The sequence below is a fragment of the Myotis davidii genome, unplaced genomic scaffold (assembly GCF_000327345.1).
Source record: "Myotis davidii unplaced genomic scaffold, ASM32734v1 scaffold520, whole genome shotgun sequence".
Taxonomy (NCBI): Eukaryota; Metazoa; Chordata; class Mammalia; order Chiroptera; family Vespertilionidae; genus Myotis; species Myotis davidii.
Genome location: NW_006292908.1, coordinates 357,572 through 373,311, shown reverse-complemented (window position 1 = coordinate 373,311; position 15,740 = coordinate 357,572). Strand labels below are relative to the sequence as shown.

The following is a 15,740-nucleotide window of genomic DNA, read 5'->3' as shown; positions in this document are numbered from 1 at the left end:
TTTATTTAATATATTCCGTTCTTGATTTCAGAGAGGGGAGAGGGAGAGGGAGAGAGAAACATCAATGATGAGAGAGAATCATTGATCGGCTGCCTCCAATATGCCGCAGACTGATGCTCTATCCACTGAGCCAAACCAGCTAGGGCCATTTCTGCTTCTTTTTATGTGAAACACTGACTCCCTTTTCCCCACTGTGTCACACTTTATTGATTTATAAACACTGTTCACATGTAAGAGAAATTAACCTTGATCATATATGTGGCAACTATTTTCTACTTAAAAAAATCTTTTTTGCAATAGAGATTGATTATGTTTTTATTTTATTTTTAATATATATTTTATTGATTTTTTTACAGAGAGGAAGGGAGAGGGATAGAGAATTAGAAACATCGATGAGAGAGAAACATCAATCAGCTGCCTCCTGCACGCCTCCCACTGGGATGTGCCCACAACCAAGGTACATACCCTTGACCTGACTCAAACCTGGGACCCTTCAGTCCGCAGGCTGTTGCTCTAGCCACTGAGCCAAACCGGCCAGGGCTATGTTTTTATATAGAACAGGCTATTATAAAGAGTCCTGCTATTTATCAGTTCCTTATTGCTGTGTAACAAATTGGTACAAACTAGTGACTGAAAACAACACAAGTTCATTATCTTACAGTTCTGAAGGTCCAAAGTCCAAGTGAGGCCTGCCTGCATTCTTGCCCACCAACACTGACCCCAAAAGTATTGTCAGACTTGAAATTTTAGCCAATTTGTGGGGATAGGTACTTGTATCTCATCTTCATTTCCCGGATTATTTGGGGTTCAATATTTTTGCATAAATTTCTTGATCATTTGGAATTTTTCTTTTGTTAAATGCATATCGAAGTTGCTTTTTCTATTGTTATTTAGATTGTTCTCCTTTAAAATAGTTTGTAGTTCTTTACGTCATACATATCTATGTGTTAGATACATGTATTGCAAATATTTTCACTTATTCTGTGGCTTGTCTTCTTTTTAAAATGATAGTTTGTAATGAATAGAATTGCTTATTTTTGAAGTAATCAGTTTATTATTTATTTATTTTATGGTTAGTGCTCTGGTGTCTTATTTAAGAAAGCTTTCACACACATAAAATATTGCCCTTCATGGTTGTGTCAAAGTTATCTAGAGATAATTTCTGTAAATGGGTTGGGATCAATTTCATCTTTATTTTTCATCTGTGGATCTTACTGTCCTGATACATTCATTTGAAAAGAGTATGCTTTTCACTGCTTTCTGCACTACCAATAAAAATAAATATGAACTGTGCATTAAATAACTAATGTGCAAGTAAAGTGTAAATAAATAAAATATTAGAAATAAAAAGAAAGTGTGCATAACTGTGGGTGTCTCTTTTTTGTCTCTCTTTTTCCTGTTGTCTGTTCTTATGTGAGTTCTAAGCTGTTCTAACTGCATAGCTTTACAGTAAGTCTTGACAGCTCATAGAACAAGTTCTCCCACTATGTTCAATTCTAGAGTGCTCTGGCTATTTGGCCAGTAGCATTTCCTGTATGTTTTAGAATCACCTGATTCACAAGCAAACTGAGACTATGATTAGGACTGCACACTTTTGAGTTATGTATTGGAACATATAAACAAGGAGCATTCTTTTATTTAATATTTTAAGTAATTAATTTTAGGTTTTATTTAATAAAGTTTTATTATTTTTTCACTGCTAAGGTCTTACAGAGACCTTTTTGAGGCTTATTCTTTAGTACTAATATAAGATATATTTTTTTAAATTGTAGTTTCTGACATTTATTTTATTTCATATAAAAACACAATTGATTTTGGCTCTTGATTTTTGTATTCAGCAATTTTGCTAAACTCATATGGATATTGAATAATATATTAAAATTTAAAAAAATGTTTATTACCTTTTAAAAGTTTTTAAATTTATTGGGGTGACATTGGTTAATAAAATTATGTAGGTTTCAAGTGTATAATTCTATAATGCACCATTTTTATATTGCATTTGTATTCACCACCCAAAGTCACCATATATTTGACCCCCTTTACTCTTTTGTACCTACCCCTCTTTACCTCTGGTAACAGCCATATTGTTGTCTGTAACTATGAGTTTTTGTCTTGTTAGTTCATTTGGCTACACTCTTATTTTTAATTTGATTGATATTAAAATTCAAGATTCTTTTGGATTTTAACTACATCATTATTTAATTTGACAATAAAGATAGTTTTTCTTTCTTTACAATCCCTATAATCTTTCCCCTCTACTTTTGAATCATTGGTAAAATGTTAAATGCAATGTTGATAGTGAGCATCATTATTTTATTTCTCTATTTCATAGAGAGAGCTTTTAATGTTGTACCATTAAATATGATGTTTCCTTTCTGGATTTTATAGTTTGTATAAAGTTAAGAAGTCTACTCATAATTTATTAAGAATATTTATCATGAACATATATTTTACTTATACATTGTCTTATACATTGAGAAGAGGCATCATTGTGCCAAAGAACAATTCAGAAAAGAAAGTTTTATCAGGAATGGTGGGAATTTGACAAGCAATATGATGTAATCTGGGGGCTCAGTTCTCACACAGACTGTCAATGCAAGGATGGATTTTAGAAAAACTGAGTAGTGAACATTAATTCAAAATTTGTTACTTAATTAGTTCCATATCTAACTAATGACAAAATTTTTTTTAGTGTATCTTTATAATAAGCTAGGTGCAAGCACATGTCTTAAAAGATTGAGTGAATAGGCATGATGGCTAGAAATAAGTTTTAAAATATTGGGGTTATGCCTATAAAAATGATGTCTTTAGTAATTGATTCCTAGCCCTTCTTTCTGAAAGTAAATAGGCACCAAAACCAATTATCTATTAAGGTCAGTCCTAAGTGTGTAACAGTAAAGCTAGTCATGTATCAGAGGAGAGTGATTATATGTATAAACACTCTGAGGGTAGACGCATCTAATTAACACCAATGTCACAATATCATAACGGTACATTATTGATTACAAGGAGGACCTGAAGACTTTCCCATTTCATACCATTGGCTTTTATTACCCAACCTATCAATATTTTAGCTTATGTCCATTCTGTTTTCAGCACAATGTTCAAGAAAGACCTGTCAAATCAGAAACTTCTGAGGTTTCTTGTTGCATATTTCGCCAGACCATGGGGCAGAGGATACCAGTGGTTGTAACAGACCCTGCGGTGCCCTCTCCATATTTTGCCCTTTTCCCTTATCATTTCTGTGCCCACACACCCAAATTCTAACTGCCAGTGCTCGTGTTTCTCTATTCATTGGTGCCACTGCCACTTTGCCCGTCTGTACAGCAGGCACAGCAGATTCTGTCCCCAGAGGCAGCCCTTAACTAGGAACTGGCGGTGGCTTTGTCTAAATACACAGTTTCCCTCATTTCTGGGATGCTTTACCTCTGCAGTGTCTGAGTCTAACTGCATGGGTTCCCAAGGTTTTCTCCAGGAGGGCCGAGGCTCAGTTGCCCATGGTGGTAACTGGCTGATAGCTCACATGTCATCGGCTACTTTCCCTTTCCTGTCTCATCGCCCCAGGCCCCACCAGTAGTTCCTTCACTTACCCGCCCCCGCTAGATGGCCCTCAAATTCTCTTTCAGGGCCTACCTCTGAGTGAACCCAATCTAAGATGTGATCCAAAGAAACCGACTAACCCACATCAATAATTTATCAAGCAGAAACTGGCATTTATTTTTAAAGTGACATCTACTAATTTGATTGCAGAGGAATAGTTTTCTTTGAAAATGTGACACATTACATTCTGGGTCCAACCAGATATGAACCTCAGTAAGAATCGGATCTTGACATTTTGAGCAGTTCTGGAAAATGAGTCAGGGCTGTCCTAGGCTTTGTCAGAGGGAAGATGACTGGAATACACCAAGTTTGTCATAATTCAGCGTTGTTTGTAAAATCAAGAAAAGTAAGTCCCAGGGGCAGCTGAAATTTGTCTTATTTGAACTCAATCACCAAGCACATGCCCAGAAACTGGTATGATTTTTGAGCTTTTTAACTTATCTAATGTTCTCCGTTTGTAATTATTATACTTGAGTTTTTCCAAGATGTTTTATAATGAGATTTGAATTTAATTGGTTGCTCAGGGCCCTTTTTCCAATTTCTTTTTAAATGTTGTTTTACTAAACTGCCTAAGGTTTTTGTTTTATTTTTGTTACTTACTGGCTGCCAACCTGTTGCCGACAAACCAGGGAGTAGGAGTCCCTCGGAGTAAAGCTAACTATAGATTACAGCAACCACTCACTCACCCGGGTTCTTTCAGAAGCTTCCTAACTAATCGTGATTCTGTGATTTCCTCCCAAGAGTTTCAGCACTGCAGGTAGAGTGGCCTTTTAAAAACACAAGTCTGAGCAGAGCCCCTGTCTGCCCAAGCTTTCCGTTGCATGTAGAGTAAGTCAGCGTTCTTCCCGTGGCCTGCTAGGTCCCACGGTCCCACCCCTTGTTACCTTTCAGGCTGCATTTCTGCTTACTCTCTTTCACTCTCTCCAGCCACGTGGGTCTCCTGCTTCTTCCTTGAACACCCCAAGTGTGTGCCCGCCCAGAACCTTCCCTGATGAAGAACACCCCTTCCATCCTGCTCTCCGTAGCCTACGTGCCCTGCTTTATTTCCTCTTGACCACTTACTGCCATCTGACTCGCTATATATTGTTTACTGTCAAACCTCGGGCCCCTCCGTATCCCGAACACAAGCTCCCCGACAAGACGGATTGTTTGTTCACTGTCATATCATCACTGCTTGGCAGAACTATTAAGCATTCATCTGCTGTGTGAATACTTAAATGATGAATGAATGAACAAGTTGGTCAAGGACAGAGTTTCTGAGGAGATGATACTTTAATTGCTACCTAAAGATGAAAGGAGGCAACCAGATGAAAACGAGGAGGAAAATGTTCCATGCAGAGCGCATACCAGTTGCAAGGAAAGGTCAAAGCAGTTCCCCAGACTATTTCTTCTCACCGTCATCACAGCTTATCCTAGTCCAAGCCACCATCTTTCATGCCGGACCAGGCAGGCCCCTATGGGCTATTCTTGGATGTGCAAAGAAAATCCATTGCAATTCTTAAAATAGAGAATTTATTTAATGTAATTTAATTTCCAAAGGCCACCTGTCTCATATGTAGAAAATTATTTGAAGATAAATGGAAGTAAAGAGACTACTTAAGAGGGAGTTCTGGTAGTGTGGTGGCAGATGGGGATGGAGATTATTAGCTGGACTGATATATATGTTGGTTACAGAATCAATAGGACCTAGTGGATCAAATGTAAGGTGTGAAGAAAAGGATGAAATCTGGGAGAAGTGTTTAGTTTCTGGCTTGAGCAATGGGTCAATGAGTCATATTCACTGGGATGAGGGCATTTGGGTGGTAAAATGGTAAGTTAAATTTTGAACATCTTAAACGGGGGCTTGGATGAGGTCTCATAGAAACAGTGTAGAATGTTGAGAGGAGAGGTCTTGGGACCAAACTTTAGGGGAATATCACCATTTAAAAGGTGAGTGGGTGGGGAACAAAAAATTAGAGAATGACCAATACAGCATAAGTAATATCCTGAAAGTAGAGTGTTATATATAAAAGCCAAGAAAGAAGTGTTTCAAGGAAGAGAGAATTTCAGATTCTTCCTGGAAGTTATGAAAGACAAGGACAGAAAAGTGGGCCTTGTGTTTGGCAATGTATAGGTCTTGGACAAACTTGACAAGGGCCATTCTGATGGACTGATGGGTGAGGGTGGAAGTCTGATGGGACATGAGAAAGAAAGGAAAGCACCTGTGCAGGAATCTTAAGAAGTTTGGTGAAACAAGTAAATTAAAAGTGAGGTAGTCGGTACAAGGAGGGGTGGTGATGAAAATGCTGCAGGAGAGAGAGAGAGAAAGAGAGAGAGAGAGAGAGAGAGAGGTGAGAGAGAGAGAGAGAGAAAGAAAAAGAGAGAGAGAGAATACTAGGGAAGGAACAAAGTCCTCGAGCACAAATGGGGATTGTCTTTTTATATGAGTAAGACACTAACTCCATTGTAATAGGCGGGGAAATGGGTGTGCGTACAGGTGGATGTGTAGGTTTCGCAGAGGAAGATGAGTGGATTCGAGATTGATGACTTGTTTTCTCAGTAAACAATAGGATTAGATCACCAACGAGGAATGAGAAGGAAAGAGGAGGTGTGGGAGGTTTGAGGACAAAGAAGGCATGGAATAGTAATGCAGTCTAATGAGAGGGGACGCCTGTCACAGAATCAGGATTGTAAAGCTGCCGGAGATGTTACTCTGTGATTGAGATCCTGTGCTTAAAATGAAAAAGTCAGCTCACTCGAATCATCTGTTTAGTTGTTTGTGTGCAGACAGAGCTGGAGGGTGAGAGATTTGGGATATGTAAGTGGGCTAGCAGGGCCAGGAGGCCCAAGGTAGTCACCAAGAGGTGACTAGAGTAGGACTCGGAAAGTCTGATTAGATAAGGAGGGACGTGACGCTAACAGCCAGTGAGAAAGTGGTGGGAGTCCAAAAAATTCCATGGGAGTTTTGATGAAGGGGAGGAATTGCAACAGTTCCTTAATGACTTAAGCACATGAGCTGAGACGATAAGGAGGAAGTAAAAGGGAGGCGGCCGAGGTGCTGCCATGCTGGGTTATGCTAAGGAAGGGGGTGGCTGAGTGGGAGTGGGGAGGATGGGGGTCTGGGGACTAAGAATTGGGTGTCAAGTGCCTCACCTATGTGGTCATTGGGGTCACTGTGAACACCCTCAGAATCGGAGAAGTCTGTGGCCAGGGTTCCAGTGGCCAGAATATGAGCCTTCAGTGAAAGGGGACATTATTAGAGGTCAGTACATGGCACGTGGAGAACAAAGGGAGGGGGTATGAGCAGATCCCATGTGTCTGAAAAGGCTGAGGTTTTGTGCAAGCTGGAGGCGATAATGGTCCAGAAAGTGGCCAGAGAGCGAAGAGGAGATGTGCCCCAACACAGATGACGGGGTCTGACTTCAAACGCAAATAAAAAGAAACACCATTCTAAAAGCAATGAAATGCTAGTGTACACAACAATAAAAAATTAGAGTAGCAAAGGAAGAAAGAAAGGAAAAAGCATAAAGATGCTAAAAGTACAAGCTGTTGGTCATGGACTTATTCGTGCGGGGCTGTAGAGGCTGTGCTCCGACATGACTAAGCAGCTCTCTGGGGACATGAGCTCGGAAAAGGCAAGAAATGGTGAAAATAAATGTTAACAGTGTGAAGCGTTAAAAAATTCTTCACTTGTCTGGGCTGAAAATAACAACTACCTTTGCTAACCTCTCATTATCCCCCAGCCCCCTGACGATCCAGAAAGGATAATAAAAACAGTGTTAATCACTTTATTGCTGTAAACATAACTCTTTGGAAACTACAAACCAACTTAAAAGAGCCAACAGATGACCAGTCAAGGAACTGGTACCCAAATAATTCACAAACGTTTATGTTGAAACTGGAAGGCAAGCACCTTGTTTTAAGCAATATTAAGGATCACCATTAGAGTTTTAAAATATTAGTAAAATAGCAAAAGAAAAACTAGTTAGACTAAGTACAGCTTGATGGTGAAGTGTGTAGTAATTCTAATATAACTACATGGAGAGACTGCAGGCAAATAATAGATGACTGTGTTAAACGTATTTGATGGCTACCAGGTTGGTTCACTCATACTTCTGTGCTAACGCAAATGGAATAACCTGGAACTGGGAGACGGATTCCTTTTCCTGGGTGCTAGTCATCGAGGTGGACTGTGTACTCCGTGCAATGTGAAGCAGGTTTTAGAAATACTAAAAATTCCAAAAAGGTTGGAATTTATTAAATGGGCATGAGAAAATGAGGCAGTACTTTTAAAAGTTTGTTGGGGTTTCAAATGTCTTTCCCAAATAGCTATGGCCATTTTAGCCAATGATCATTACACCTTTAACCTCATACTAAATTGGCTGACATTCAAATGTTGATGTGAATCCAGAAATGAACTGGGTACATAATTAAAAACATCAAGTCAGAGTGAATATGTAATTTTTGAAGCTCTATAATTAAAATTCTGTCAGAACATTACTTGAATGAAGATTATGAGACTAAGAACTTTATACATGAATATAAAACATGTTCTGATGAAGACCAATCAATACATAGCCCTGAATACAGACTTTTTTTTTTTTTACCTATAAATGTTTCAGGGAAAATACAGTTAAATCAAGTAACCTAGAGGTTAATGATACGTAGCAGATATATCTGGAATTCAATGTCAAAAGAGCTCAGGACAGTATTTTGGTTGATATTAAATAATCAAATAAATACTTAAAATGCACTAATTTTTGTCCCCAAGGACTGTCTCTGTAGAAGTCAGATACTTTGTAAACTTTAAACGCTGTTTTGAACTATGTATACATAACATTTAAATCATTATTTCTTCTTTTTTGTTAAGACAAACTGATCTGAGATCCAGCTTGCGATGTGGATTTGAATGATGATTACTCCCTTATTAAATAAAGTCTACTTCTTAGGTCTATGGGACAACCTAAGGTCTGTGATTCAGAATAAAGCACCTAAAGGGAAGACTGGAATTCTCCCCCAAAGGCTGTTCATTGAAAATAACATGCCTTCAAAGGACTGTTATAATGGTTGAAGCCTTAAAAGGCAATTTAAAAAATGTAGGAATAAAAAGAATATCAATGTGTAATCCTAAAAAAGAACCCCACCCCCCAAAAAACCCCCCAAAACAATTGAATTTGAAAGTATCTTCCTAGAAAGATTGATGAAGAATACTGTTATTTGTTCTTGTATTTCCATGGTTTTATGTAACTGATGGATCTTAATATCAACAGTTATTAAAGATGGTCACTCTGGCATTTGTTAGACAACCTAAAAACATACCTGAAGATACCAGGAGTCTCAAGAAAACACTTTTTTATGACATGTCATATCAAAGGAACAAGTAAAACTACTTGTGACCACTCCCTTTAATTTATTAACTAATAATTGATTAATAATTATTTTTTTCTTCAAACTCCTGGGTCCAAGTATACTCAAGTATATTTGAATAAATGCCCTTTGACTTTATTTCTGGAAAAATGATCCATCATTAATGGAACCCCCAAATGGGAGAAAGAAATAAAAGAAAGACTCCCAGGGAATGACTTTATTTACACCTCTGCATTTGGCATGCTACAGAACAGCACAATTTTACCAGTACATAGTCAACAGAGTTCAAATAAGATGTATATTGTGGCTTTGAAAATATTGACACCATCTGCTATAACATAGAGCAGAACAGCTATAGGTAAAATAATTCATTCCCCAACCCCTTTTGACAAGAGTTGGAAGTTGAATATTCTTTGATCTGTAAAACCTTGGGAAACTTGAATAATGGGGGTAATAATCCTTACAAGATGTTGTCATATCCAGTTTTATTTTAATGAACTCATATTCTCACTGGATTTAGAAATGGAAAAAAAAGTTCCTTTACCATGCAATGGTAAATTTACTTCTGGCTAACAATGCTTTGATTCTATTTACAGACTTTTAACCAGGTAATACTGTATAGCAAACACACAGAAATGTACATTACTAAAATTTAGAGCTAGAAAAATATGCCATAGAATATACTTTGGAATCTATAAATTGGAGCATGTGTAAACCAAGAACATACTGACAAATCAAATCAGAAATGTAAAGTTTATGCTAGTGCGAAAAGTCAGTTGGCAGTGGGATAGAATAACGAAATGGGATTGTCTAGTACAATTTCATTTGTGTTAACACAATATCATCAACTCTGTTAAAAGTTCCTAGTTGATCCCTTCAAAATAGCAGCAGAGGGCTGTTCAAAAAAGTAGTAAATTCACTTCAAACTAACAGTGCAGTATTACTTGACGGAACAATTCTAACTTACCCCAGCAAACATTTTACATGTCCTAAACACTTTTTAAGGATAACCTTTAAAAAATTCCCCCAAAGCTTAACCATGCAGCTCAGCTTAAGTAAACCATTTTAACTGAGGAGCTGTATAGTAGAGAGCTGAATATAAATGAAGAACACTTAACTAAACACACAATCTGAGGATACAGCGCAGTTCCCGCCTGCTTCCTGGGGAGGTGACCTGCCGCTAGAGAGGACAGCCGTGCCACGCAGGCATTCCCTGCTGCAGTCTGAGAAGCACACTTGGCAGTTTTCCTTTCTTAAGTCAGAGCTGCAGCAGGGAAGGGAGACATGGGTGTGAAACCCTGCCACCCCCCCAGTAGGCGGGATCAGTCACTATTGCATCTACACCAAACACAAACTAGAAGCAGGAAAGTCTTGACGGAAGAGTTCTAGCTGCAGCCCCATCTCAAGGTTCAGACTCAGAGCAAAGGGGCCAGTTTACCCCAAATGGACCTCGCCCGGTGGCCACTCTCTGTGGAACTTCCCTCCCAGAAAACAGTCCCTCATCTGCGGGTTGTCTGACCCAGTGCAGTTATTAAGGTCGGAGCGCTTGGTGGCTTGTGGACTTGGCTGTGGTGCCAGATTCTTGTTTCTTTAATGGTTAACCGTGGTCTGACTATGTGGTTGGATTTTTATTTATATTATCTATGAAACTGACAGGGCATTTGGCACAAATTTCAAACTCTTCCCACATACATGAACACATAGTGCATGTTTAGTTCCTTTAAAATATTGCAGGAAGTGCATAGCAAATAAAAAAATAGCAAGAGATGGATGCCAACTGCCATGTGAAGGCCAGCGCTTTTACTTGGCTGAGTTTTCTTTCTTCCACATGATGGAGGTGCACTGCAGGCCACACAGAAGCAAAGAGAATGCTGTCTCATGACTCCACTGGGACTAATACAAGAAAAGAGTGAACCCGTGCTAAGGAGATCTCTTGCCCAACAACCCGTTTCCATCTGTTTTCCTCCTTGTGGTTGGAGGAAACTGTGCTCCACACTTTCCTTAGCACCTGGTTGCTCATTACAAATCCCATTGTCAGCTTTTTGGGGGTGGGAATTGGAGCTAACTCTCAATCCCTGAGGAAAAGTGTGCTGGGACCCTGGCTACTTAGTATATTGCACGGTACTGTACTTGGTGATTCGACTTCGGGCTGTGCTCGGGGAAGTGGATCCAAGGGTCTGGCTAAAGTGATGGTCAGAGGAGCTCCTCATATGGCCGATGGTGGCTGTCCCCCCCATGCTGCTACTCAGGCCTCCGCCTCCCCCCAGGCTGCTCAGCCCGAAGCCACCACCACCTATTCCAGCTTCACTGCCAACCAGGCCACTGCCGACTGTGCCACTGCCACCAATGATGCCCGCTGGGCCACTAAATCCAGTTACGCCAGAGCCAGACACAACCCTCTCGGTCACAATCACGTTGTGGGCGTTGGATAGGTCGGGGTGCACACTCAGGCCGCCCATCATGCCCGAAGTTGGCCGGATTACCCTCTCTGTCACTACCACGTTGGAAGACTCTCTGGGATCAGGGATGGTCAGAGTGGTGGGTAGACTTGAACCTGGAGCTATTATCCTTTCTGTCACTATGACGTTTGACCCCTCTCTTAGGTCAGGCATCTCTAGCATCCCATGCAAGTCGGCACCAGAGATGGGGCCGACCACCCTCTCTGTCACCACCACGTTGGAGGCGTGCCGATTGTCATGGACGTGGACAGAGGGCTTCAGAGTGCCAGAGGTGGCGTAGGACTCAGTCACAGTGACATTACCATAGCCCAGGGGGTCAGGAATGGACATAGGATGCTGAACAGCAGGCCCAGAGGGGTAGGCACTCTCAGAAATGACCGTGGTCGTGCCATAGCATGGGGAGGTGGGTGGGCGTCCGCTAGCAAAGGGCTCTGATCCCTGCTGAGGGTAGATCGGTTCAGTGCTCTCAGGCCAAGGGAGATCAAAATCTGGATATGATTCGACATTTTTCCCCAGGCTGATATCTGCCAGCTTCTTAAATTTAGGCCCCAGTGTATCCAAGAAACTGTCATCAAAGTCTTCTCCAATGAAGCTACAACAGCCCACAGAGCCAGCGGGGGAACCCACACCTTCAATATCATATATGAGCAGACAGTCATTGGACGGGCGCCCTTCGTCTTCATCAGCATAAGCATATGCTTTCTAAATTTGCAGAGGAGAGAGAAAACGAAGTCATGAATACATATTTAACAACAATAGAAGTCTTTATCTTAAGTTTTTTTTTTACAGGGCATTACCAAAGAAAATAGAAAAAACAAAATTCTAGCCTCTACTAGAGGTGTTCTAAAAATCATATAACTGCATGAAATAATTTGCTTAGAAGTTATTTTAACTGTAATTCCAATAATATTTTTTGATTTTTAAAATTTATTTAGGTGGACTTTATAATGGTGCACTTTGGACACAAAAGCACACGCACAAAAAATCACATGAATTATTTTGTAACCAAGTTAGGAGGAGGTACTTAAAAATGCTGAATTTGAAGTACACAAAATTGTGCTTTTTTTAGGTTTATTTGTACAAGTGGGATTGGTAGGAAAGAGGAGTTGGAGACGTGTATTCACAGGGGTCCATCTGTGAATAAGCTTATTTGCCATGTGAAGGGATTTAGACTTCATGCCATAGGCAAAACACAGCTGGGAGCCGGTGGCTGTTCCTGAGTGGGGGGGTAGCAGGCCTCAGCGAGAGGTTTAGCTCTAGTGTTAGCAGCACCATCATGCATGGAGGCTGAGAGCCTGGTGAGGAGATGCCTTTCAAAGCCCCCGGGGAACAGTGGGAGCCTGGGGTACAGCAGTGGGTGCTAGCTAGACGGGGAGGAAGGCATGGGACAGAGCCCTTACCTGGCAGAAGTAACTTTCCATAAAGTCCATGTTCAGGCCTTCTCTGCATTCCCTCATAGAATTTCTTCTTAATGTTCCAGAATATTCTTGACAGATATCAGGTTCTCCTGATGATTTCACTCCATCCGCTAGTTCAAATCCTGTCATTCTTTCTTCTCCTTCCATCTCTTGCATTTCTCTGCCACCATACTCATTTGTATAAACCCCTGAAAGTGAAGGTTTAAATTTATTTTATGTAGTGTGCTGTAGACTAAAAATTAGTACCTTACTGTTATGTATAGTTCTTCATTTAAGTATGCCTTTGTGAACGAAGTAAAAAGTAAAAAAGAAAATGATACTTAAATACAGGAACTATAAATATATTCAGTTCAAAATAATAGTATCAATTAACTTGGTAACTTGGTAATTATTGGTAATTATTTGTTGGTAACTATATGTTGAGCTAGAAGCAAGGGGCTGCATAGTGGTTACAAAAACCTATGCTTTACATATTTTTATTTAAAAATTTTTTCAAGTACAGTTTACATTCAATATTATTTTGTATTAGTTTCTGCTGTACAACATATTGATTAGATTTACAATGCTCCCCCTGATATTTCCAGTACCCAACTGGCACCATACATAGTTATTAAGAGGACTTTGATTTTAAATTAACGAAAATTGGGGGGAAGTGACCTACATTCTAAAAGTGAAATGGTATAAGAACACCCCAATGTACTATATTGGAAGTACAAGGCCCCAGGAGAAGCCCAAGGACCATGCTTTCAGAGAAGAAGCCATGGCGATGGCGAAGGGACAGGTCTGCCTGGGAGTCTTGAATTTGCTCGTGGATGTGAGGGTGAATGGAAGCCTCGCAGTATTCTCAGCAGGAGAGGTAAAGCCATGGCCTGGACTGTGGAGGTGCCGTGGACAGGAGCAGTGCTGACATGATAGGTGTCATGCCTTACTATTTTAAATATCGTGATTTTAGGGACAGTGCGTTTCCAGACGGCTGTTACTTTGGTGCCTTTCACTGTGCTTTGTGGAGGTCTGTGTAAATATTTGTAGACTTAATGAGAGACTCAATGTATAAATAAAGTCTTAGAACTGATTGGGTATCAGTGTGCAGGAAGATATAAAAGTTTCTACTTTTGACGTGGGAGGGGGGCGATGTTGGTGTTGTTAACAACAATGGAGGCATGAGGAGGAGATATGGTTTTAAATACTAGCACGTCCATGCTTTGCATAAGGTCCAGTTCTACAAGTTATAAATATTCCTATACTTCTTCCATTTTAAAGAGTCAACGTGGAAAAGTCATGATTACAAGTTTGAGAAAGGCTGAGAGAAAAATAAGAGAATCAATATGTATTTACCTTGAAAAAAAGAAAAGATGGCACAACTCTTTTCAAAGATACGAGGTTTCTAAAAATCAGTTGTTCTTTTTATTGGAGTCACAGTTATTCGCGTACTGTGAAATGCCCGCTCTCCCTGGTTCTGCCTGGGAACCGCCCTGACCTCTGTCGTGGGGCCGGTTGTACCGACAGTCTCACCCACGTGCCTGGACAAACTCCACCACGTGCCATCGCCTCAGAGGAGAGCGTTAAAAGATGTTGGTAGTGTCTCCTCCACTTACTTTCAGTCTGAGAAACCGGACAAATCTTTTCAGGTCAACCTTTAGGCTGATGCTGAGAATGGATGCAGTTTTTAGTTTTGTCATGATGACAGCGGGAGCCAGCATGATCCTGAGCCATTCATGAATTGTGGAGGTGGAATCTAGTCTCAATGAATGAGCACAGATCTATCTTAATAGAGTTGTTCTTTCATTCTAATTAGCATTTTGGGGGCTACATAAGATTTGCTTTACTCGACAAAAAATAAACCACAAAAACCTATGCCCAAAATAGACTCGTGGTTATAGCTCAGTTATTCTTTTCTACTTATAGGCATCCTAATCAGGCCATTTCCTAAGTACTCTCTGATGATTGAAGAAGATGTAAAAAATTCAACACATAAGAATAACAATTCCTGTAGGTTTTCCCTTTCCATTTAATATGTAAATTAGTCATTTTAAAAGGAATAATAGAAACAATTTTAAAGACAAATATAATAATTGAGAAACAGTGAGGTATGCAAAGAGAGAACACAATTCCTTCTGAGTCATTTGAGTTGTTAAAATAAAAGGAAATCGTACCTGAAGTGTCAACGCATTGGATTATATTCCCTCCTGGTGGGATTTGTGGTATAGGGATGGTGGTGATAATCTAAAAGACAAGAAACATCTTCCCATTTGTAACGACTCTTTTCTTTCTCTAGTTACACATTGGGTTAGTTCTCAAATTATCTCCGATGCTCTGAAAGAACGTTACTGAGGAAACTTTCGAAATCCATGTGAAACAGGAACTGCATTCAGAAAGCCTTCCCTGGTTAAGGCCATCTAATTTGCAGGTACCTCTGCTCTCTCTCCAGTGCCCTCCGTGGCTAGCATGCAGAAGACTGACTTTAGGTGACTACCACAGGTCATTTCTTACAGATTGGCACTTACCCCAGGCTCAGGCCCAGGTCCTTCCACTGCCCACGGATGCATTACCCCTTCTGAACATTCAGGAACAGGCTCGAAGCCGGCTCCGCCACCAGGGGCGCCTCCACAGTCACAGCAGATCAACAAGAATGGGACCACTGGGGGTGACAGGAGAGGAATATTGGAATTAGCAGAGGGGCCACAAAAGAAAAACTTGCTTTCTGTGATGAAATTTGAATCTCTAATATAACCCCATTTGATCCTAAAATTATTATGAAGGTTATAGAAAATAAACTGTATAATGGTGAGATACTACAATCAATGTGTGCTTCAGTATACTAGATCGCAATAAATTTTAATTTGTTATTTCAGATTCAGGTTACAAATAGTATCGTACTGTGAACACAGATGACTTCTCCCTGTTACTCAGGAAAATA

The 15,740-nt window shown here is 40.1% G+C and overlaps 1 protein-coding gene across 1 annotated transcript in view; it reads right to left on the bottom strand.

Moving 5' to 3' along the window:
• Window positions 1-9,148: 9,148 nt before the first annotated feature.
• DSG1 (desmoglein 1) overlaps window positions 9,149-15,740 on the bottom strand; it is a 31,076-nt gene continuing 24,484 nt past the window's right edge. The window contains exons 12-15 of the mRNA XM_006766369.2: window positions 15,328-15,461; window positions 14,977-15,046; window positions 12,806-13,011; window positions 9,149-12,107 (exon numbers count right to left, since the gene is read on the bottom strand). Coding sequence (XP_006766432.1) covers window positions 11,049-12,107; window positions 12,806-13,011; window positions 14,977-15,046; window positions 15,328-15,461 — 1,469 coding nt within the window. The 3' untranslated portion in view covers window positions 9,149-11,048. The remainder of the gene's footprint in view (window positions 12,108-12,805; window positions 13,012-14,976; window positions 15,047-15,327; window positions 15,462-15,740) is intronic.